At 46.7% G+C, this 23,445-nt stretch overlaps 1 protein-coding gene across 3 annotated transcripts; it reads left to right on the forward strand.

Annotated features, from left to right (window-relative positions):
- On the forward strand, window positions 1-17,754 carry adar (adenosine deaminase RNA specific). 3 transcript variants are annotated; one of them, XM_084158445.1, is made up of 16 exons: window positions 1-81; window positions 6,429-8,208; window positions 8,551-8,798; window positions 9,014-9,203; window positions 9,387-9,535; window positions 10,190-10,325; window positions 10,697-10,929; window positions 11,136-11,292; window positions 11,608-11,776; window positions 11,888-11,981; window positions 12,407-12,523; window positions 13,220-13,347; window positions 13,724-13,906; window positions 14,556-14,668; window positions 15,617-15,819; window positions 15,987-17,754. In XM_084158445.1, exons 2-16 carry the CDS (start codon window positions 6,571-6,573, stop codon window positions 16,354-16,356), a joined length of 4,128 nt encoding a protein of 1,375 aa, XP_084014571.1. In that variant the 5' UTR covers window positions 1-81; window positions 6,429-6,570; the 3' UTR covers window positions 16,357-17,754. The 3 variants fall into 3 exon arrangements, with proteins under 3 accessions (XP_084014571.1, XP_084014573.1, XP_084014572.1); XM_084158447.1 differs by having other exon boundaries at window positions 15,617-15,744; XM_084158446.1 differs by lacking the exon at window positions 1-81 and adding an exon at window positions 2,332-2,436.
- The last annotated feature ends 5,691 nt before the right edge of the window (window positions 17,755-23,445 follow it).

The raw sequence follows: 23,445 nt of genomic DNA on the forward strand, positions 1-23,445 counted from the left end.
CTAACCCCGTTGTTTCTTTGTCGACACTGTCGCTAGCAAGCAGGAACTCGGACTGATACAAATCTTCAATCGCAAACCCAGGTAAATTAATTACATTTTGAACTCTATTTTTACTTTTCGCGGTGGTTCAATTGAGACCTATATTTGGTTTCGCGCTGACTGCATAGCTTTCAAATGCGGCTATGGTTGTTTGCAAGCTCGTGCCGCAGTGATGCTCAATCAATGCTAACGTTAGCTAGCAAGCTATATAGCTTGCTAGTCAATCCGCGCTATGCATAATTATCATTATTTTCACTGCATTTGACGTCGCGTTGCATAGCTGTTTACCCTTGGGAGTTTATTGGGTAAGTGTTTATGGAACATATCGACAGTTGTGCATGTTATCTGCTCTGCACAACCGCGGTTCTACGTTACCTAGTTAGTGAACCCGCCTCGAGCCGCCATCTGCGCAGTATCTTGTTCGGAACATGCGTGCGCAGTCCAAATGACAACCATCCATTCAATGATGGCAGTTATTTTTATTTTTTGTCATTTAGCAGACGCTCTTATCCAGAGCGACTTACAGGAGCAATTAGGGTTAAGTGCCTTGCTCAAGGGCACATCGACAGATTTTTCACCTAGTCGGCTCGGGGATTAGAACCAGCGACCTTTCGGTTACTGGCACAACGCTCTTAACCACTAAGCGACCTGCCGCCCAGTTGAGTTGATCTCTGCGGCGGGTTGCTGAGAGAAATCAAATACTAATTTCAGGTTATATTCATGGAGGACCTCAGTCAGGGGATACACGTCTGCGTGAGAGCGACAGTGGGGAGGGAATTTAGGATTTAAGAGGGATTTACTGAAAAACTGCTGTGTCCATCCAGCGACAGGCAGCGTAGGGGGTCGGAGGAGGGATGAAATTGCACACTGATAGTTGATCCTCCTAGCTAAGTAGTTGTGCAGCCTATGCATTGTGCAGGGTTCACTTTGACTAGGGGGAGGGGGGCATTGAAAATGGTGTGCATCAGAACCATCCCATAGAGAAAATAAATATGGGAAGGTTATTCAGTGGCGTCTTTAATTCCACACTCAAACTGATGGCAGCAGTGATTATTAGTTACGTTTTAGAAACATTTTGAACCGCTCCAGAGATAATTCACAGAAATGCTCTCTCGCGTGGCAGTTTGATTGCCCATTGTATGCATGCATGCGTATCCCTGCATGATGGAATTGGGTTTGATGCTGCGTTCAAAACAACTGTGAAGTCGGAAATCTCCTACTTCAGTGCGTTCAAAACAACTGGGAACTCCGAGAAAAAAAACTAGTTCAGACTGGGGAAAAAATAGTTTTTAACGGTCATCCAAGTCAGAAACACGGTCATCTTTCTAGAACTCCCGACCTCAATATCACTGACGTCATGATTTGACCTCGTTTTCCCCCCGAGTTCCCAGTTGTCTTGAAAGCGCCAAGATTCGGGTATAGTGGCCAACAATAGTTTCACTCAACAACAGCTGTGAGACGTGACAACTAAGAGGCGATTTTGAGTTATCATATGTTGTTAGTCTTTTTGAGTTGGGCTATGCATAATTTCTGAAGGCGTTCTTGTCCAGATTGATATTTTCTCAAATAATTTAATTGTCTGTGCCAAGAAGGGATGCATTACTGAATAATAAATAGAAAAAACGATTGGCTTCGCATTTCAATCAATATACTGTATCCTCTAACAAAAAATACATCATGTTTGACATAACACTACAGCACATATTTCACATGACAAGGACCGATTCTTTTTAATAATTTGACGTCATTATATTATAATATCCCCATCGGGTTGTGAGAAATACATTTGATGTACATTCAAGTATTCAAACATTTTAGCCTTGGTACCTTGAGCTTGCACCAGTTTTGGCTACATTCTTACTCTAGGTAGTGAAACCTATGATTGAAACCATTGCATCACGTGACTCGCCCAGACTGGATACAGAGCGTTTCTAGAGAAAGGAAAACGAAACTATTCTGCTTTTTCGTGCTGTTTCTCATGTTACGAAACTATTAATGCAGACTTTTCTATGCGTTTCTAATAGGCCTATCCATCATTTCACATTGTAACGTCTGGTATAAGTATATTGAATGGTAGGGGTACTAGATTTCCCTTTGAAATTGAGAAGCGCTCGTGCCGTATGTGTAAAAAAATAAAATAAAAAGCGTTGTTTTTTGGGTGGGTAAAATACATTAGATTTTTGAGAAATATAGCCACTTAGTTTAATTATTTTCGTTGTATTTTGATAGAACGTAATTGTTTTAGACTGTTTGAAGTGTAGTCACCTTCTGACCCCGGCGGTACGCGCGCAGACTTCTACATCTGCGGTTAAAAAGTGGCTGAAACCTACTCGCCTTTCTGCTGCCTTCAGGCCAGGTGGTGAGGTAGTAAATCTGTTTTATCCCGCGAACTTTCAGGTACGTTCATTGAATTAGTCTTTCTACTGTCATCGAGTCATTTATGCAACCCACAAAGCATTAACTTTTTATAAAAACACTTTGACCAGGGGGTATACTCAAAGTATGACATTCAAATATAAGTGACTCATCAATAATCCACACCGCGGCGTGTTTTAGGAACGGGAACAAACCGAAAACACGGCCAGACAATGTATGTCCGGTCCATGGGCCAAATACATCCTAATATTTAATGCACAGCTCTGGATATTCCTATTGCCCATGGAGGCAGCAGAGGGAACTGAATTTGAGCCATGCTGGGTTGTTATTTTGGCCAACAGGTGCCCGCTTGCATTAGGGTCAGCATGAGTCAGCCAGATCCCGCTTTGACCCGGGGGCACTAGACCCAGTGCTGCTGCTGTCCGTTAACATTGACGTTAACGGCGAACGGGAGCGAGTTATATATATATAATATTATTATTAATATAATATTATTATTAATATGGTGGCATTCATAGCTGTCATGTCGGGAGCAGCGTGACAGACAAGTCTATGTTGTCTAGCACCATGCCTGGCAGTGCTGAAATCTGAGGAGCATGGTTGGGTGTCTTCCTGTTGTCAGTGACAGATATCATTGAGTGCAGGGAAGAAGCTTTGTGGTATGGGATTTTCATTAAAATGACTTTTTCCCCCTTCAATGTCATTTTCCATGCCCTTCAGATGTACAGTGGGGGAAAAAAGTATTTAGTCAGCCACCAATTGTGCAAGTTCTCCCACTTAAAAAGATGAGAGGACTGTAATTTTCATCATAGGTACACGTCAACTATGACAGACAAATTGAGAGAGAAAAAATTCAGAAAATCACATTGTAGGATTTTTAATGAATTATGGTGGAAAATAAGTATTTGGTCACCTACAAACAAGCAAGATTTCTGGCTCTCACAGACCTGTAACTTCTTTTTTAAGAGGCTCCTCTGTCCTCCACTCGTTACCTGTATTAATGGCACCTGTTTGAACTTGTTATCAGTATAAAAGACACCTGTCCACAACCTCAAACAGTCACACTCCAAACTCCACTATGGCCAAGACCAAAGAGCTGTCAAAGGACACCAGAAACAAAATTGTAGACCTGCACCAGGCTGGGAAGACTGAATCTGCAATAGGTAAGCAGCTTGGTTTGAAGAAATCAACTGTGGGAGCAATTATTAGGAAATGGAAGACATACAAGACCACTGATAATCTCCCTCGATCTGGGGCTCCACGCAAGATCTCACCCCGTGGGGTCAAAATGATCACAAGAACGGTGAGCAAAAATCCCTGAACCACACGGGGGGACCTAGTGAATGACCTGCAGAGAGCTGGGACCAAAGTAACAAAGCCTACCATCAGTAACACACTACGCCGCCAGGGACTCAAATCCTGCAGTGCCAGACGTGTCCCCCTGCTTAAGCCAGTACATGTCCAGGCCCGTCTGAAGTTTGCTAGAGTGCATTTGGATGATCCAGAAGAGGATTGGGAGAATGTCATATGGTCAGATGAAACCAAAATATAACTTTTAGGTAAAAACTCAACTCGTCGTGTTTGGAGGACAAAGAATGCTGAGTTGCATCCAAAGAACACCATACCTACTGTGAAGCATGGGGGTGGAAACATCATGCTTTGGGGCTGTTCTTCTGCAAAGGGACCAGGACGACTGATCCGTGTAAAGGAAAGAATGAATGGGGCCATGTATCGTGAGATTTTGAGTGAAAACCTCCTTCCATCAGCAAGGGCATTGAAGATGAAACGTGGCTGGGTCTTTCAGCATGACAATGATCCCAAACACACCGCCCGGGCAACGAAGCAGTGGCTTCGTAAGAAGCATTTCAAGGTCCTGGAGTGGCCTAGCCAGTCTCCAGATCTCAACCCCATAGAAAATCTTTGGAGGGATTTGAAAGTCCGTGTTGCCCAGCGACAGCCCCAAAACATCACTGCTCTAGAGGAGATCTGCATGGAGGAATGGGCCAAAATACCAGCAACAGTGTGTGAAAACCTTGTGAAGACTTACAGAAAACGTTTGACCTGTGTCATTGCCAACAAAGGGTATATAACAAAGTATTGAGAAACTTTTGTTATTTTGTCTGTCATAGTTGACGTGTACCTATGATGAAAATTACAGGCCTCTCTCATCTTTTTAAGTGGGAGAACTTGCACAATTGGTGGCTGACTAAATACTTTTTTCCCCCACTGTAGATGTAATTGGCATGAAATTAGTAGTGCATATGAAATATTTTTGCAGAGAAAATATTCAGCAAATTAATGTTGTGTTTGACCTGAATTGAATGTCAGGTTTGCTGTACTAGAAGTTGCCCATAATATGAAAGGGTCTTTGAAAATATCCCTATATGTTCTATGGCAAGAAGTAGAACGTGCTCAACCAACGTGAGTATTTTTTACATTTTTAGTCATTTAGCAGACGCTCTTATCCAGAGTTAGTGAGTGCATACATTATTTTTATTTTTTCATACTGGCCCCCCGTGGGAGGGTTGAGTAGAGGTGCAACTTAAAAACGTGTAGACATCATTGGACTCTCATTAGCACCACCAGCTGAAGAGGTTTCTCCCTAATTATCTTCCCCATGCCCTGTATCAGGACTGTCCAACCCTGTTCCTGGGGAGATACTGTCCTATATCAGGACTGCCCAACCCTGTTCCTGGAGAGATTCTGTCCTATATCAGGACTGCCCTGTTCCTGGAGAGATACTGTCCTATATCAGGACTGCCCAACCCTGTTCCTGGAGAGATACTGTCCTATATCAGGACTGTCCAACCCTGTTCCTGGAGAGATTCTGTCCTATATCAGGACTGCCCAGCCCAGTTCCTGGAGAGATACTGTCCTATATCAGGACTGCCCAGCCCAGTTCCTGGAGAGATACTGTCCTATATCAGGACTGCCCAACCCTGTTCCTGGAGAGATACTGTCCTATATCAGGACTGCCCAACCCTGTTCCTGGAGAGATACTGTCCTATATCAGGACTGCCCAACCCTGTTCCTGGAGAGATACTGTCCTATATCAGGACTGCCCAACCCTGTTCCTGGAGAGATACTGTCCTGATACTGTCCTATATCAGGACTGTCCAACCCTGTTCCTGGAGAGATACTGTCCTATATCAGGACTGCCCAACCCTGTTCCTGGAGAGATACTGTCCTGTAGGTTTTTGCTCCAACCCTAATCTAGCACACCTGATTCTAATAATTGGCAGGTTGATAAGATGAATCAGGTTAGTAACACCTGGGGATGGAGCGAAAACTAGGAACCGGTTTGGGCATCCCTGCCCTATATGAACTTGTCAATTCCCATTGTGATTATTCTGAAGAAGGCCGAAACGTTAAACTTGTCTAGTAAAACTACGTATTTTTAATGGCGAGCGAGCGTTGTGCCTTTTCCTGTCCAATGTATGTTCTATGGCAGCAGGACACCCAACCTTTTATCAAGTTCAACATCTATTATTTATCTACTGTGCGGTTGTTTAGCCTAGTCTATCAACAGTTACAGTGGAGCAACTCCTGTGCTTCACTGACCTCCTTGAGTCTTTTCTTTCTTCTGCCTCACTCTCACTTTCCCTTCCTATGTGAAGCTGCAAATCATCCGTTAAACCAGAAATAAAACGGTTAAGCCACAACAGCCATGAATTATAAATGTCTAGCCTTTTTATACGGGGATCTAGTTTCGGGCCAAGTTGGATCCAACAGCATGTTAAACTGAGGCTGTATTGGAGACAGGATGGGGTACAGTGGGACTGTGTAGTGTAAAAATTATTTGTCATAAACCCTTGATCTACACTTCCTGTGTTTTCTCCCGCCCTTTTGCCATTTCATCACCATTTTCCACTAGATTTTGACCAATCTTATGTCCCTAGTTTCTTCTTCACATTGCTTTTATATTTGGCTTTTTATTTTTATTTCATGGCTCTTTTTCCCACCCACTCAGTCACTTTTGCTTTCGCTCACACCCATCTCGTTCTCTCTCTCAGGTGCTGACTGCAACTTTGCGATCATCGCCCACCCGGCCGTTCTGCCAGACAGTTGCTGCATCAGTATCCAACACAGAGACACATCCTCCTATCTGCTGCATAACAGGCGGCCCTGGTCCCCCCTCAACCTGCCCCCTGCGCTATGAGCAGAGGACGAGGAGGGCCCCCCATAGAGCATTACCACCGACCCCCTCTCCCCCAACTGCAGGCTAAGCAACAATACTACAGAGCTGGATCCCTGGGATTTCACCCCAGAGCCCCCCCGCAACAGGCCCCACACCCAAACGTCCATTCATACATAGGCCCAGTCCCCCCTCTAGTACCACCCAGTGCCCACTCTCAGCCGCTCTACCCCTCCACCCCTCCCCCACCCGGCCACAACCCAGCCCTGAGTCAGCAGAGCTCTTGTCCCAGTGGTCCTAACTCCTTCAGGCAGCAGCAGGTCCACTTCCTGAGGGGACAGAACACTGAGGCGCCCCAGTTTAGGGTGAGCCCCAGAGGGGCGCAGAGCTTGAGTCGAGGGGGACCGAACGGACTCTATAACGGATCGAACCAGTCCCAGGCAGGGTACAGCAGATACTCCCAAAACAGCTCTAGGGGGAGAGGGGGATACAGCAGTGAGCGAGGCAGAGGGAACGGTAGGGACTACCCACCCAGTCAGGGACCCCCTAGAGGACCAACCGGCCCTAGATTCTGGAACCAGAAGCAGACTTTGACCCAAAAGCAAGGCTTCAACAGACAGTGGAGCCTGCATGCAGACTGTGCTGACGGGCTGTCTTTCTCAGAAGACTTTCAGAGTTTATCCTTAGACAGAGAGAGGTCCTACAGAGGAAGAGTTGACAGAGGCGACAGCTTTGACAAAGCTTCTGTCGGTAGTAGTAATAATTCAAACAACAAGAGTGCCCCTACAGTTCAGCTACCCGACATCCGAGAGCAAGTTTTGCAAGCCTTGGCAGATTTGAGCCCCGGCGAGACACTACAAGCAAAGTGTTTGGCGAAAACGCTGCGGCTGCCCAAAAAGTTTATCAACCAGGCCCTTTACGCTCTCGAGCGTGATAAGAAAGCTTCGAAACACGGTGAAAGTCCTCCAGAGTGGACTGTCTACATAGAACCACAGGAAGAACCAGAAAGTAGAGATTCTGATCCGGAAAACCCGCGTTCACAACAGAGGGAACATTCTGTGGAGTCACAGGAAGGGCCTTCAGAAGATTGTTCTCACTTCCTATCTGTGAAGGAGGAGGAAGTTGTCATCGAGGCTGAGATCCAGCAAACTGAAACGCAGACCCTTGAGGGCGACAAAGAAGAAGATTACTACGTAGAATCCGATTCGCACTCCTCTTCCTCAGAACCATCCGAGTCATATCGGCAACATTCCCAGTCCCAAACCCAACAACCCAGTATCAACAGCAGCAGTAACGAAGAGCTTGACCTAGACTTTGACGAGAGCGGCATGGCGGACTGCGGCAGTAACCAGAAGGAGTTGATCCTGCAGTATCTGCTGGAGGCAGGGGAGGTCACGGCCCTGGTGATCTCCAAGAACCTGGGCCTGAGGGGCGCCAAGCAGGTCAACCCCACCCTGTACGCCATGGAGAAGCAGGGCGATGTGAGTCGCAACGCAGAGGTGACCCCTCACACCTGGGAGCTGTCTGTCCACCGCAGGGAGAGGATGGAGAGGAGCCTCAAGGCCGAGCGCAGCACCCCTGCCAAGGTCGAGGGAATGGGGTCTGGATTCCAGGCGGTGCCACCCGGATTGGAGGGTCTAGAGGCCAACGATGAGGCGGTAGGTGGACACTCACACGGCGAGGGGGGTGGTGGGGGGAGAGGGATAGGGAGTTTGGGTGGGGAATTCACTGGTGACCCCCCTCCCTCACTTGGAGCCTGTCTCCTACGGAGAGTTGGAATGGGAGGAGGAGGAGTGCGGCTGTTACCCTAGTAACATAATGTTGGTTGGAACATTGATGGGTGAACAGAGCGCTGTAGATTCCGAGCTGAGAATGCCAGGCCTGAAACCCTTCACCCCGCCTGACACCGATCCCATTGACCCCCCCAACTTCTGCCACCACCTCTTTCTTTCCTCACCTCCCTCCTATTCCTCCTCTCCATCCTTCATCCCTCTTATCAGGAGGACGAGTCGAACGGAGGGCAGTGGGCGACCGACGATATCCCAGAATTCCTCAACGCCATCAGCCGGGACGGAGGGGGGACAGTGGCAGTCTCCCTGGCAGCGCCCCCACCTCAGAACCTCCGTGCCAAACTCCAGGAGGTGAGGGCCAAGAACCCAGTCAGCGGCCTGATGGAGTTTGCCCAGTACCAGGGACACAATTGCGAGTTCCTGCTCCTTGACCAATCAGGGCCCTCACATGACCCCAGGTCAGTGATGTCATAATGTTCCCAACCAATCATGGTTGGCCGTTGCTGGTATGTCTGTAAGGGGAAACTAACTGATTGATTTAGCAAATTCTGTATTAATTTTTTAAAGTGTGACGAAGCAATATCTGAGCACAGTAGCTAGCTAGATAAAAAAAATGTTTTGTCCCTGCTCTTTCTCTCTACCTCTCACTCCCTTGTATTTTTCTCCCTCTCAGATTCCGTATGCAGGTCATGCTGGACGGAAGGTTGTTTCCTGTTGCTGAGGCATCTAATAAAAAGGTGGCGAAGAAAGATGCCGCCTCAGCGACCCTGAGGATTCTGCTTCGTGAGATAGAGGGGGGAGGGGCTGAGGAGGGGCTCACTGCAGGGGTGGACCAGGCCATGGACCCCACCTCTGACTTCCCTGTAAGTCTGAAGTGTGTTGTGTGTGTGGAGGTTAATGATAATACATGTGCTCTGTGTTGTGGTTGATTGTGTGTTGTAAAGGCCAAATACATATATATATATATTTTTTTTTTACATCCTTTTATAACTCATCTCTCTTCCTCCCTTGCTGTCTCTGTCTGTCTCTCTCTCCCTCTCTGTCAGGAGGTAGTGGAGGGTCCGCCCCAGGCCCTGTCCCGTTCCCTGCCGGGGGGTAAGAACCCAGTGTCCATGCTGATGGAGTACAGTCAGCGCACTGGAAACCCGATCGAGTTCATCAACACTGGACAGGAGGGCCCACCTCACGACCCACGGTATCCATCTGTCTACATCCTTCTCATCAGGGATGGGGTCAATTCGAATTGAAGTCAGTCAATTCAGGAAATAAACTGACATTCCAATTCAATAATTGAAAAAATAGCATCCATTTTCATTGATGTCTATTTATTTCAAGTTTTTCCATTTTTGAATTTTAAATTCAAATCACTTCCTGAATTGAGTGACTTCAATTCGAATTGAGCCCAACCCTGCTTCTCATCTTTCTCTACCTGTTCCTCTCTCCTCCTTCTATACATAAATCCATCATTAGGAAAGGTGGGCCTGCTCCCACCCTCACCTCTTTCTCTCTCCCCCTCCCTCGGGAGCAGTTATTTGTGTCCTGGATGACTTTCATACTGCAGCAGTCTGCTGACTGGGGGACACAACAGCACCTCTGTCTCTCTCTCTGCATATATCCTTCCCCTAGGCACCTACTGTACTGTCCCGCAGTAATCTGATACTGGGTAGTGTGACCATCTTTGTCCCTCTCCTCCATCCTCTTCCTCCTCCTAAGTGATGTAGTCTCTGTGAAGCAGATTCACAGCTCTGCTCTTTGATGCCCCCATGTGGTTAGAGAGGGATGTCCTCTTACTGCTCTCACTGATGTATGTTTAGGATGTATATGTTAATCTCTGTTCCCTCCTCCTCAGGTTCATGTTCAGGGTGAAGATAGGGGAAAGCCTGTGTGCTGAGGCCTCAGCCCCCAGTAAGAAGGCTGCCAGGCAGCTGGCCGCAGAGGAGGCCGTCAAGGAGTTAATGGCCGACGGGAGACTGCAGCTCAACAAGGTGAGTAAAGGACCCGAACGTGGGACTGAAAGATTAAAAAACTAAATGGATGGTTCCCTAAAAAAACACTACCCCATTAACTTAGGATTTAGGCTTGACAAACATTGGCTCTGGGACAACCTAGCTAGCTATTTAGGATGTCATAAGACCCAGTCATGTGGACTTTTCTCATTGTGCCTCCAGGCAGTGATTCTCAGAAAATATCCTCCGAACACTAAGATCACTCTTCCCTCTCCTCCTACCATCTTTTCACTGCCTCATCTCTTTTCTTTCCTCCTCCTCCCTCGCTCTCATCCCCTCTTTCTGCTTCTACCCTTCTTCCATCCATTGCCCCACCTTCCCCCTCTCCACCTGTCCTCTCCTCCCTCCAGCCCCAGTTCCCCCTGTGTCTGTCTGGTGATGAGGGGGGCTTCATGCCCGCTTGCCCCTCCCTGCCCCCTCTGACAGAGGAGGAGCTGCGTTCTGCCCACGAGGCGGGGGTTGGTGACCTCATCAGCCACCTGAACAACAACGCCGTGTCAGGCCTGCTGGAGTATGCCCGGGCCAGGGGCTTCGCTGCAGAGATACGGCTGGTCGGGCAGTCAGGACCACCGCACGAGCCCAAGTCAGTACACATACACTTGCATACACACACAGACATACACATGCTAACATACACACTCTAAAGTGTAATTCAGAGTCCAGAGCTGTGATAGTCCGGTGGCCCATTGAGACATGAAAGCCAACAGTCTAATATTCTAAAACGCGGCTGTGCATACATGGATGCGATTTGGACTCTGATAAGTGCTTAACTCTACCCCCCTCTCTCAGGTTTACCTACCAGGCTAAGCTAGGGGGTCGCTGGTTCCCTCCTGTCTGTGCGTCCAATAAGAAGCAAGGGAAACAGGAAGCAGCTGACGCAGCTCTGAGGGTCCTGATTGGAGAGGCTGAGAAGGCCGCCCGCACCGGGGAACTAACCCCTGCAGAGGTCAATTTACCACTATTACTATACTACTTTTTAAAACTATGGGTCAGGACCCACAGTGGGCCTTGGACATGTTAGAGGTGGGTTGTGAGTGAGGAGAATACACCTAGAATCACACACTATTTCATCTTAATTTGGGTTGCTGGTGGATGATTTTGGGTCACGGGAGGACGGTCAGTTTCTCATTGGGTCTCGAGCGGAAAAAGTTTAAGAATGCCACCTATACTATAAATACACTGTTAATACTACGGTTCTGCCGTAGCCTACTTTTGTGACTGGTGGGCCATCCATGACCTGTTATTGTTTCTGTCTCTCTAGCTGCCACTGAGTGGTGGGACCATCCATGACCAGATCGCAATGTTGAGTCACCAGCGCTTCAACGCCCTCACCACACGCATACAGCACAGTCTTCTGGGAAGGAAGATCCTCGCCACCATCGTCATGAAGAGGGGGGAAGGGCTGGGGACCGTGGTCAGCCTGGGAACAGGTACCTGCCGTGTGTTTGTACGCGAGGGAAAAGAACGAGCCATTTGGAAAGATTTTTGTCTTAACCTTTTGAGATACAAATAAATGTATTTTTGTTTGTAATTCTCCTCAGGAAATCGTTGTGTTAAAGGGGAGGAGCTGAGTCTTAAAGGGGACACCGTTAATGACTGCCACGCAGAAATCATCTCCAGGAGAGGATTTATCAGGTAGGAAGTTACTGCTGCTCATTTATTTTCTTCCATTCTCTGTCCTTTATATAACCACACTCTTTTTCCTCTTCCTCCTCCTTTGCTCTTCATTTTGATTCCTTTAAAGCTACTCTCCCTGCATTTCTAAAACCTCCCTTTCTCTGTGTCTCTCTGTGTGTGTATCACTCTACAGGGGGTCATATGTCAGCTGTGAAGTCATTACAGACTGTGATGTGTGTTAATATGTCTGTGGATTTCATCTTGTTAGTGTATTAACGGCACTTACCAGATCCTCTGTTTCTCCACCAGTCTCCCTTTATTGGATCATGGACACTGTCACTTATCTGAATCACTCAAATAAATATGGATTCTACCTTTCCTGTGGAGTTCTACCTTTCCTCTCACCCCATCTATCTCTCTCTCTCTCCTACCCCTCCCTCCAGGTTTCTGTATGCTGAGTTGCTGAAGCACTGTGAAGGATCAGAGGACAGTATATTTGAGCCAGCTGAGGAGAACAAGCTCCGGGTGAAACCTGACACTACCTTCCACCTCTATATCAGGTGGGCCTACGGAAGATGTTTCTCCCTCCCTCGTTTCTTGACCCTTCACCCCCTGGCTTGTCTTCTCTCCCCATTCCCTCTGTGCCCTGGAACTCAACTGGGCCACCAACCCACACACACACACATTGTTCTAGGGGTTTGAGAAGCCAGGGTTTTTTCTGCATAGAAAAGTATTGGGCGGGCCGCCTAAGGGTTTTCGGGCCACCTATGTCCAAACAGTAAAATAAAATGTTTAGAAAATGATTTTCGGGGTGGAATTTTTTCCCCGGTGTAAACCTAAAAGACTACAACCAAGTATGTAGAAAATATAATTGACATGGACATTTTTAAATAAGGTCCTCTTTGAGAACTAACAATCCCCAAAATAAAAGCTAGACAAAATGATGCATTCAGGAGTATTTTTGTCATGGCATGGGGCCCCATTGATTTAGTTATGTCTTAGTCCCTCAGATAAAATAAGCCATGGCGAAATGTGTAGAATTGCAGGAAATTACCCTTTTTAAAACAGCAAATTTTGTCACCGGCCAACAGGAGGGCCTCTAAAATATTTGGTTGGCACTGCACCATTGGCCACGCCCACCACCTAAGCACCATTTTGATCCAGAAAAAACCCTGGAAGATACTTCCTGTTAACGACATGCTCCTGTCAACATATCCATCTCCCCATCTCTCTTTCTATCTCTCCCCCTCTCTCAGTACTGCTCCGTGCGGAGACGGGGCGTTGTTTGATAAGTCCTGCAGCGAGGACGCAGGGGACGGCCAAGGCCACCAGCCCCTGTTTGAGAACGCCAAACAGGGCAAGCTGCGCACCAAGGTGGAGAATGGTGAGTTACAGCCAGACGCCACCTGCAGGACAGTTCCATGGGGCTTCCCTCTGTTACTGAGGACAAGCACATAGAGCTACCGTGTTTCTGAACTCCCCTCTCTGCAGGCAAAACAGAGCATGACTAAACATTCACACCTCATTTGTTGCTGCTGCCACATGCACACCTGGTAGACAGGACAGAAATATCCCAATGGATTCTAATGTTCCAATCTGGAGCATGGACTGTGTGGTTGGTTCTAGTGTACAACCATCACTTTGACCACTGGCACTCTCAAATGACACCCTAATCCTCATATAGTGCAAGGCTTCATCTTTGGAGTCAAAAGCTGAACTGGAAGGTTGTCTTTGTGCCATGTGTGTGTGCCTGTTTGTAGGTGAAGGCACCATCCCGGTAGAGTCATCGACCATCGTGCCCACCTGGGACGGCATCCAGCACGGCGAGCGTCTGAGGACCATGAGCTGCAGCGACAAGATCCTTCGCTGGAATGTCCTGGGGCTGCAGGGAGCCCTGCTCTCCCACTTTCTCCATCCTATCTACCTGGCTTCAATCACCCTGGGTAAAGAGGGAGGAGAATGGAGGGAGGGGAGGAAGGAACGATAGTAGATAGAGGAAGATTGGAGGAAGGAGGGATGAGGAAGGAGACAGTAAACATTTGAGGGAGGATAGATTGGAAAAGAGTGAGGGAGGATAGGTTGAGTGTGGGAGTAGAGGGAGAGGGGGATCACCGTTGGGTTCAGTCATGTTTAACAAACTCCACTCTTAAGTAGACCATAGATCTGAATCCTAAACTACATCGTCCTTATACTGTAGGAATCTTGGCCAGCTTACTATCCATCCACCCAGACAGTCCCTGGCTAACCCCTCAGACATCCACTGCATCTCCCTAAGTTACTCACCTCTCCTTGTCAGAGTACACTATGATGTGAATGATCACCACAGCCTTGTTAACATGGAAATGCACTGACTCACACAAATACACACACTCTCCACCTCCTCTCTCTCTCTCACCCCTCCTCTCTCTCTCACCCCTCTCTCCCCCCCCCCCCTCCTTTCTCTCTCCCCCCTCCCTTCCTCTCTCTCGCTCTCTCCCCTCCTCTCTCTCGCTCTCTCCCCTCCTCTCTCTTGCTCTCTCCCCTCCTCTCTCTCTCCCCCTCTTTCTTCTGTTTTGTTTTCCCCGTCCTTGTCTCTTATGTTTGTCCCTCCAGGCTACTTGTACAGCCATGGCCACCTGACACGTGCTGTCTGCTGCCGATTGGCCAGAGACGGCGAAGCCTTCTCCAAGAGTTTACCTGCTCCCTACACACTCAACCACCCAGAGGTAAACACAAACACACACACACACACACACAGAAACACACTCAACCACCCAGAGGTAAACACAAACACACACACACACACACACACACACACACAGAAACAGAAACACACTCAACCACCCAGAGGTAAACACAAACGCACACACACACTCAACCACCCAGAGGTAAACACAAACACACACACACACACACACACACACTCAACCACCCAGAGGTAAACACAAACACACACACAGAAACACACTCAACCACCCAGAGGTAAACACAAACACACACACTCAACCACCCAGAGGTAAACACAAACACACACACACACACACACACAGAAACACACTCAACCACCCAGAGGTAAACACAAACACACACAGAAACACACTCAACCACCCAGCGGTAAATACACACACACACACACACTCAACCACCCAGAGGTAAACACAAACACACACACACACAGAAACACACTCAACCACCCAGAGGTAAACACACACAGAAACGCACTCAACCACCCAGAGGTACACACACACACACACACACAGAAACACACTCAACCACCCAGAGGTACACACTCAACCACCCAGAGGTAACCACACAAACTATCAACCCCCCTGAGGTAAACACACACACACTACACAGTCAACCAGCCAGTGGTTCCGCTCCAAGCTTCCAGCATAGCCATTAACGCAGACAACAACATTGCTTTACGCTCTATTTGGAATTGTTGATTCATCTGAAAGGATTTATTTAGTCTAATTCAAATCAAAATCAAATGTTATTGGTCACATACACATATCTACATACATATTTAGCAGCTGTTATTGCGGGTGTAGCGAAATGCTTGTAATTTAACACAAACCCTCTTTTCCTCTCCCTTTACTCCTCTCTATCCCTCCCCTCTGTCCCTCCCCTCTGTCCCTCCATCCCCCTCTCTCGCCCCCTCTCTCTCCCTCCAGGTGGGCAGGGTGAGTGTGTATGACTCGACGCGTCACACAGGGAAGACCAAGGAGTCCAGCGTGAACTGGAGCCACCCAGACCACATCACTGTGGAGGTTCTGGACGGGACCAAGGGCAAACTGGACGGGTACGCACCCCGCACCACAACTAGAACCAGACCCTCAGACCTGGATCTAAACCCTCATCCAGATAGCAGCACCAGGTGGTTAACCTGGACACACAGGGCCCCCTTTTAGTAGAATAGCTATCACGATTTATACTCAATATCGAGTAGTGACATTTCATTCAAATTAAAAACATGTTGAAAATGTTTCAATCCCAGCGTAATAGCTTCTGTGTATTCCTAAACCCTGTTTGTCTTCCTTCTAGCCCCAAACTGGACGTGTCGCGGGTCTCCAAGTCCAACATCTTCCGTCAATTCCGGTCGTTATGCCAACAGTGCGGGCGCCAGGACCTGCTGGCTCTCCCGTCGTACGCCCAAGCCAAGATGGCTGCCGTGTCCTTCCAGGTCGCCAAGCAGCAGTTCTTCGAGGCCCTGGGTAGCCATGGTTATGGAGCCTGGATTGGCAAGCCATTGGAGGAGAAGAGCTTTGACGAAGCGGCGGCCTCCGATGGCCAAGGGGCAGGAAGTGTTGCTAATAGCAACCAAGGATACAACAACAACAATAGCTATGGAAGCACAACCACTGACTACAACAGCAGCCAGTGGGGTAGTAGTGCGTACACACAGGCCATGTAGAAAGGAGGGAGGAGAGGGGGAGGGTGGGGTTGGCTAGAAAGATAGAGGGGCGGGAGAGAAGGACATGAGCCTGGATGACAGAGGGAGAAAGGAAGGAGAGGGAAGAGTAGCTAGCAGCGAGTACTGTTTCTTGAAAGAAGGAGTAGAGGTCAGACAGAGAGAGTGGGGAAAGGTCAGTTACTGAGATGGCGGGAGGGAGGAGACAAGGGGATAACAGGCAAGCCCAAGGGGTGAGGGTCATACAGCAGCGAGGGAGAGAAAGAAGGGGTTGCCACTGCTACACAAAACAGGATATACAAAGAAAGAGATGGGGGGGGGGGGGGGGGTTTAGTAAAAATGATTACTATCTGATATAGTGACATTCAGAGCTGCACAGCATGCACTACTGCTCCACTGTAACGGTAGCCCCAGTACACACACTATCATCACATTACATACAGGCAAAACCCTCCCTGCCCATCTCTCATACGCACACAACGCAACCCTCAGTCTCTCTAGTTCAGACACCTGACCCTGTCGTACTCGCCAGCCAGCCATTCAATCACGCATGACTAGTTTAACCTGTACTTATCAGCCTGAGCATGGATAGTAGTGATCACACTTTATATATATAAACCAGCCTTGTAACGTTTAGCTACTCCCCGACCTAGTAACCCACCCTTTACACTGTTATTAATGCTATGGCTACGTCTGCAGGTCACCGGCTGGTCCATCCCATTACTCTTGACTGTAACATAGATTTGCTGATGATGTTGACTAACTAGCCTAGATCATAATTCTTCTGTTATTATTGAGTCCTGTGTAGTGTGTATCGCTATTGTTCTTGAGTTTTATGGTGTAGTCACTCGGGGGGCCACGTCAGAAAGGACAACGGTGACGTTGAGAACTGCTGAGAACAAGTAAATCAGCTACTTGTTCTCATTTTAGGATTCAGGTTAGGGGGGGGGTCAAAGTTCAGGTTAGGATAAGTGATTAGTGGTAGTTGTGGTAAAAAAAAGAAAAGGCTTTGCACTCTTGTCCTTTCTAGCGTGGCCAGATAGTGGCCAGCAGGTTTTAGGCGGACAGGGAGAAAGACGGGTTTGTTTTTATGTTTTAGTTTAGTCTGATCAAAAACATTCAAGGGTGAAGCAATATATACATCATGTACATACAAATACATAAATACACAGATGTATATGCAATAGCGACGTTTGTGTAGGGTATGTATATATCTCTGTGTGTGTATGTATATGTATATATTATGTATATATTTTGTAAGTCATGCCTAAAATTGATTTTCTATTGACTCTTTTTTTGAAATGTTTTAACAAGTGGATGACAGAAAGCATTTTTTTTTTCTATGGATGGAAAATGTCAAGTTTTAAGTGATTATAAAGACCGGCTTTGTAAAAGCTGAAATGTGTGTTTTGTCTTTTTTTATATACACTAAAGCCCTCAACCTTGGGTACAGACTGTTAGCCAAGTATAAACACTACAGTCAACACACGTTTGAGAATGTTTAGTGTCCATCTTGGTTTCTTCAGTCTATAGAAATTATTCTATACACGTTTGAGAATGTTTCTTCAGTCGTGTTTGTCTCCTGTACAGAAAGAGTGATCGTTCGTTTAATCTATGGACTCCCTACTGTTGGTGCGTGTGTGTTAGGGATTCTACGGTTAGACTTCAGAGAGGACGTCGTCTGCTGGAGCATCGATCTAATTTACTCAACACTGATCCAATGAACGGAATAAGAGAGCTGTGTGTGTTTACAAGTTATTCAGCCCCTCAGTGGGACTTTGAGGGTATATTACATCATTAGTGTCTGTCTTGTTGATATTCTCTGTCTGAGCTGAATGTTGTCAGATTAGGCCCGGGGAGCTGTGAGAGTCTGACCAGAAGAGCTCTGGCTGAACTGAATGTTGTCAGGCTAGGTCTGGGGGAGCTGTGAGTGACCAGAGCAGAGACGTCATGCCCATAGGAAGCACAGGGGCACGTGCCCCCTCAGATTTGTCAAGTTTTAAATAAATGTGTTAATGTTTTGTTGTTTCTCTGTACTACTGGTAGCCACTAAGCAATTTTATGAAGTTGGCTTTAGCTAGCCCAGATAGGTTCCCAGTCTCCCAACCTTATAACTAGCTGCCATTTCAGGCTATTAATCAAGTTAGAGTAGCTAGCGTGTCTAACTATCTTAGCTGGCGTGCCTGCTGGCAAGGTTGGTAGACTTTAGAAAAGCAAACAATTACTAAATTAATTGAGTGAGACTCATTCCTTTCAATCTTTTACCCAGAATTTAGCAAAGATGCAGAGAAGCATATTTAGTTTCTTAAAAACAACCACCAGTCTGGAGGATACAGACAGCTCAAGAGGTATGATTAGATATGCAGAATTTTTTTTGTACATAGCTGTGTGAACTGAATGTTGTCAGGCCTGGGGAGCTGTGTGAACTGAATGTTGTCAGGTCTGGGGAGCTGTGTGAACTGAATGTTGTCAGGCTAGGTCTGGGCAGCTGTGTGAAATTAATGTTCTCAGGCTAGGTCTGAGGTAAGTGTGACCAGAAGAGAGAGCTGCAGTACCATCACTCACCACAAGATGGAGCCTTGTCATCACTGACTGCAGGCCCAGAGGGTGCGTGTGTACGTCTGTCTGTGTGTGTAAGTCTGTGTGCATGTGTCAGTATGTATCAGTCCCAGGTGACCTGTTAGTCATGCTTAAGAACCTGATAGAAACAGACAGAATCTGTGAGAGACATGTCTTACGAGTACCTTTACAGTTTTTTCTGCGTATTACATCAATAAACCAGATTAAGTCATGTTATTAAGCCCTATTTGGTTTGATTTGAATTCATTACACACCGATCTTTCACTTCAAATAACTCATAGACCACTGATAAAAGAGTCCATCTGGTCTATCAGGCTGCTCTCTGTGTGTGTGTTCACTTTGTCTGGTCACTGACACTTTCACACCTAGCTCGAAGCGCAGTATGAGAAAGAAAAGGCCTTTAGTGTGTGTGTGTGTGTGTGTGTGTGTGTGTTTCCTGACCTCCTGTGTCGAGCCTATGTGCGCTTGTGTGGGTCTACTTAAAAATGATATATAATATACCTCCACCACAATCTCTTGACCTATCAGTTGGATTTATTCTGTCAATCAGTCTCTCTAATACAATCAGTCACCTTTTAGAGGTAATAAAGGCGGGACTAATGAGAGAGAGGGAGAGAGAGCTGGGGGGATAGAGTGAAATATTAGTCCAGACTGAATGGCTTAAATGAGCTAATCAATGCACTCTGATATAAATAAATGAGAGAAGGGAATAAGGGATACAAGAGGGAGAAGTAGACAGAAATGGCCAGAAATAATAGAAAACAAGAAGAGAGGTGAAAACTGTGTGTGGTAGTCATGGCTACAGTGGTGAAGAGCATGAGAGAGAGATCACTTTGTAGGAAAGATGGGAGGATGAGAAAGTGAGTGTGTGTGTTTTCGTGTGTGTGTGTTTGTAGATGAGAGAGAATCTGTCAGTGTCACTTAGCCAAAAGGTTGCAGACAGCTGACTAAGTAAGAATATGTTACACCCTTTCAGACACACACACACACACACTCCACTCCCGTGTACACTCATACACTCGCCTCGTGTCTCACGCTGACACTGCAAAATACTAGTTAGCCTCTGAACTCCTCAAACACTTCCAAGTAGCATTAGTGACAGACACTCACACGCTCACTCTTCTGATATGACATCCCCAACAGCTCATGGCATTGGCACCTCTACTTCAAAAGGTTGATTCTCCCCAGCATACACACACCTACACACCCTCTTATATTCGCTCTCTCACACACACACTTCTACAGGGATTTACACTGAGTATACCAAACATTAGGAACACCCTTTTGCCTTCAGAACAGCCTCAATTCATCGGGGCATGGACTCTACAAGGTGTCGAAAGCGTTCCACAGGGATGCTGGCCCATATTGACTCCAATGCTTCCTACAGTTGTGTCAAGTTGGCTGGATGTCCTTTGGGTGGTGGACCATTCTTGATACACACGGGAAACTGTTGAGAGTGAAAAACCCAGCAAAGTTGCAGTTCTTGACACAAACCGGTGCGCCTGGCACCTACTACCATACCCCATTCAAAGGCACTTAAATATTTTGTCTTGCCCATTCACCCTCTGAATGGCACACATACACAATCCATGTCTCAATTGTCTCAAGGCTTAAAAATCCTTCTTTAACCTGTCTCATCCCCTTCATCTACACTGATTGAAGTGGATTTAACAAGTGACATCAATAACGGATCATAGCTGTCACCTGGATTCACCTGGTCAGTCTGTCATGGAAAGAGCAGGTGTTCTTAATGTTTTGTATACTCAGTGTATATAGCTGATTTACTTTCTCCTGTTCTTCTTCTTTCTATTTCTTGTGTGTTTTTGTTCTACTTAACTTTACATTTATAGTACTATTGATTACTGCATTGTTGGGAAAGAGCAAGCAAAAAAGGAATTTCACTGTACTTGTCCACGTGACAATAAAACTTGGAACACAGGCAGCACAGCGTGAGGCTGCATCATAGCTGCATTAGTGGGCTTGTGTCAGCAAGTCGCAAGAACACACTGGACCTACAAAATATATTCAGCTGCTTTGGAAGAAATAATCAGTGTTGCTTTATGATCAAAAACCTAGAATAATAAAGAAACAGATACTCAAACTTGTGCATGAGTGTCTTGACAAAGTTTGGCAATAGAGAGGACTTCTAAGACTGGCATAGCCACTGTATCAATTCATCCCATTATCAGCATACAAAATCCTTTGTAACTCGTCTACTATTCACTAAATCATTGGTAATTGGACTATATTCTCTACTGACATACTGTCAAATAGCTGTGACTGTGTCTCCCTGTTCACTGACGCTATGACACCTAGCTCAAAACGAAGTATGGGAATGGAAGGGTCTTTAGTGTGTGTGTGTGTGTGTTATATGTAGTGTCCTTTCATTAAAAGGCGAGATGTTCCCTCCACTTAGATGGAAGCAGGAACACATTACGGAGAGCTCTCTCTCTCTCCCTCCATTCTCTCTCTCCCTCCATTCTCTCTCTCCCTCCATTCTCTCTCTCCCTCCATTCTCTCTCTCTCCCTCCATTCTCTCTCTCCCTCCATTCTCTCTCTCCCTCCATTCTATCTCTCCTGCTTTCATGCTTATTCTTCACTATCTTTTCCCTATCTCTATTTCTCTCTCTCCCTCTCTTTATATTTTCTCTATCATTTCACTGTCTCTGTTCTCTCCTCCGTCTCTTCCTTCCCTCTCTCTCTCTTTCTCTGATATACTTGATTAGACTATCAGACAGAGAGCAGAACACTGTGGCTGTGGCTGGATCCATCTGCATACAGTGATTAGTATGAAGCCCTGGATGAGCCCACACCGCTCTGAGGCCACTAATGCAATCACAACCATTAGGATATGATGGAAGCTGTGGAGCTCAGCTATTACTGACTGACTGATGGAGTGAGGCCCAGTCTAGAACTTTATTGAGGAGGTCCTATACTTCACTTGCTCATCAGATCATGTTTGATCTGTGGCCATCTGGTCAGTGTCACTGTTTGTTTGTGGTGACGACATAGTCAAAGGCGCTGGAACATGAACATGATAATTCAGGGTTAGTTGTTAAGGCCTGTGACAAGGTTAGAAGGAAGGAAAGAAGGGAGAATGCACTTGAACGGGCCTTGCTCAAACAACACTGTGTGCTTGTGCGTGCATGTTTGTTTGGGGGGTACTTGTGCCTCTCATCACGCTTGTAAAGGTTAAGGGGACTACAAGAGATGGTGAGATTGGAGGAATGAAAGAGAAAGGGACAGAGGGTGAACGAGTGTGTGTGTGTGTGTTTTATGGCCGATCGGATCCATGGATGGGCCGATCTCTCTCTCTCTCCCCTCTGTTTGTCTATCTCCCCCTTTCTCTGTTTCGTAGCTAAATCCATATGGTTTTATCATTTGCTTTCCTTAGAACACAACAACGCTGTGTTGCTTTGTTCACGCTTTTATAGACAGATAGGGGAGGGGGGGGGGGGGGGGGGGGGTAGAGAGAGAGAATTAATCTGTAATCTGTATACTGTGGGGTTGGCATAGCAACTGCCTTTCCAACCATTATTCCTCTATCTGTTGTATTATTCACTCCCTCTATCACATCATTTTCACACCATATCTGACATATGCTTCAGAAGTGTGGCTTAACCTTTCCAATACAAAGCACCCAAATCACTTTTTCGCAAGGTTTCTACACCATTTCTCCATCTTTCTTGCAGATCCCTAACCTTTATGGAGGGCATCGGTATCCCCCTCCCTCTTTCTGTCTTTCCCAATTTCTCTCTTGATCACTCACCTCTCCCCACCTCTCTCTGGGCCTGCCCTCTCCCTCTGGGCCTGCCCTCTCCCTCTGTCCACTGATTGTCTCCGCCCTAGTTTGTCCTCTCTCTCTCTCTCTCTCTCTCACTCTCTCTCTCTCGCTCTCTCTCTCTCTCTCTCTCTCTCTCTCTCTCCTCTCTCTCTCTCTCTCTCTCTCCTCTCTCTCTCTCTCTCAATTCAATTCAATGTCAATGTAAGGGCTTTATTGGCATGGAAAACGTATGTTAACATTGCCAAAGCAAGTGAAGTAGATAGTAAACAAAAGTGAAATAAACAATAAATATTAACAGTAAACATTACGCTCAGAAGTTTCCAAAAGAATAAAGACATTTCAAATGTCATATTATGTATATATACAGTGTTGTAACAATGTGCAAATGGTTAAAGTACAAATGGGTAAAGTCGGATGGACAGCGGCGTCCCCTTGATGCGTCACTGTCCTCTTCCTGGGATGTCTCTCTCTCCCTGTGACCCTCAACCTTTCCCCGAGGCTTTTATTTTGGTCGCTGGACCCGCCACTCTCCCCAGAGCATCCTCGCTCCACGCTCCTGTATAGCCTCCTCTTCTCCTCTCTCTCTCTCTCTCTCTCTCTCTCTCTCTCTCTCTCTCTCTCTCTCTCTCTCTCTCTCTCTCTTCTCTCTTTCTCTCTCTCTCTCTCTCTCTCTCTCTCTCTCTCTCTCTCTCTCTCTCTCTCTCTCCCAAGCTGTGAATTCAGTGACA

Source organism: Coregonus lavaretus, assembly GCF_964263955.1.
Source record: "Coregonus lavaretus genome assembly, chromosome: 3".
NCBI classification, from domain to species: domain Eukaryota; kingdom Metazoa; phylum Chordata; class Actinopteri; order Salmoniformes; family Salmonidae; genus Coregonus; species Coregonus lavaretus.

Bases quoted from the DNA above. Each gene is read 5' to 3' on its own strand.
- adar (XM_084158445.1), top strand. From the start codon at position 6,571: ATGAGCAGAGGACGAGGAGGGCCCCCCATAGAGCATTACCACCGACCC. The intron at 11,293-11,607 runs GTCAATTTACCA...CTGTCTCTCTAG, and splicing joins GGGAACTAACCCCTGCAGAG to CTGCCACTGAGTGGTGGGAC. The intron at 14,669-15,616 runs GTAAACACAAAC...CTCTCCCTCCAG, and splicing joins ACACACTCAACCACCCAGAG to GTGGGCAGGGTGAGTGTGTA.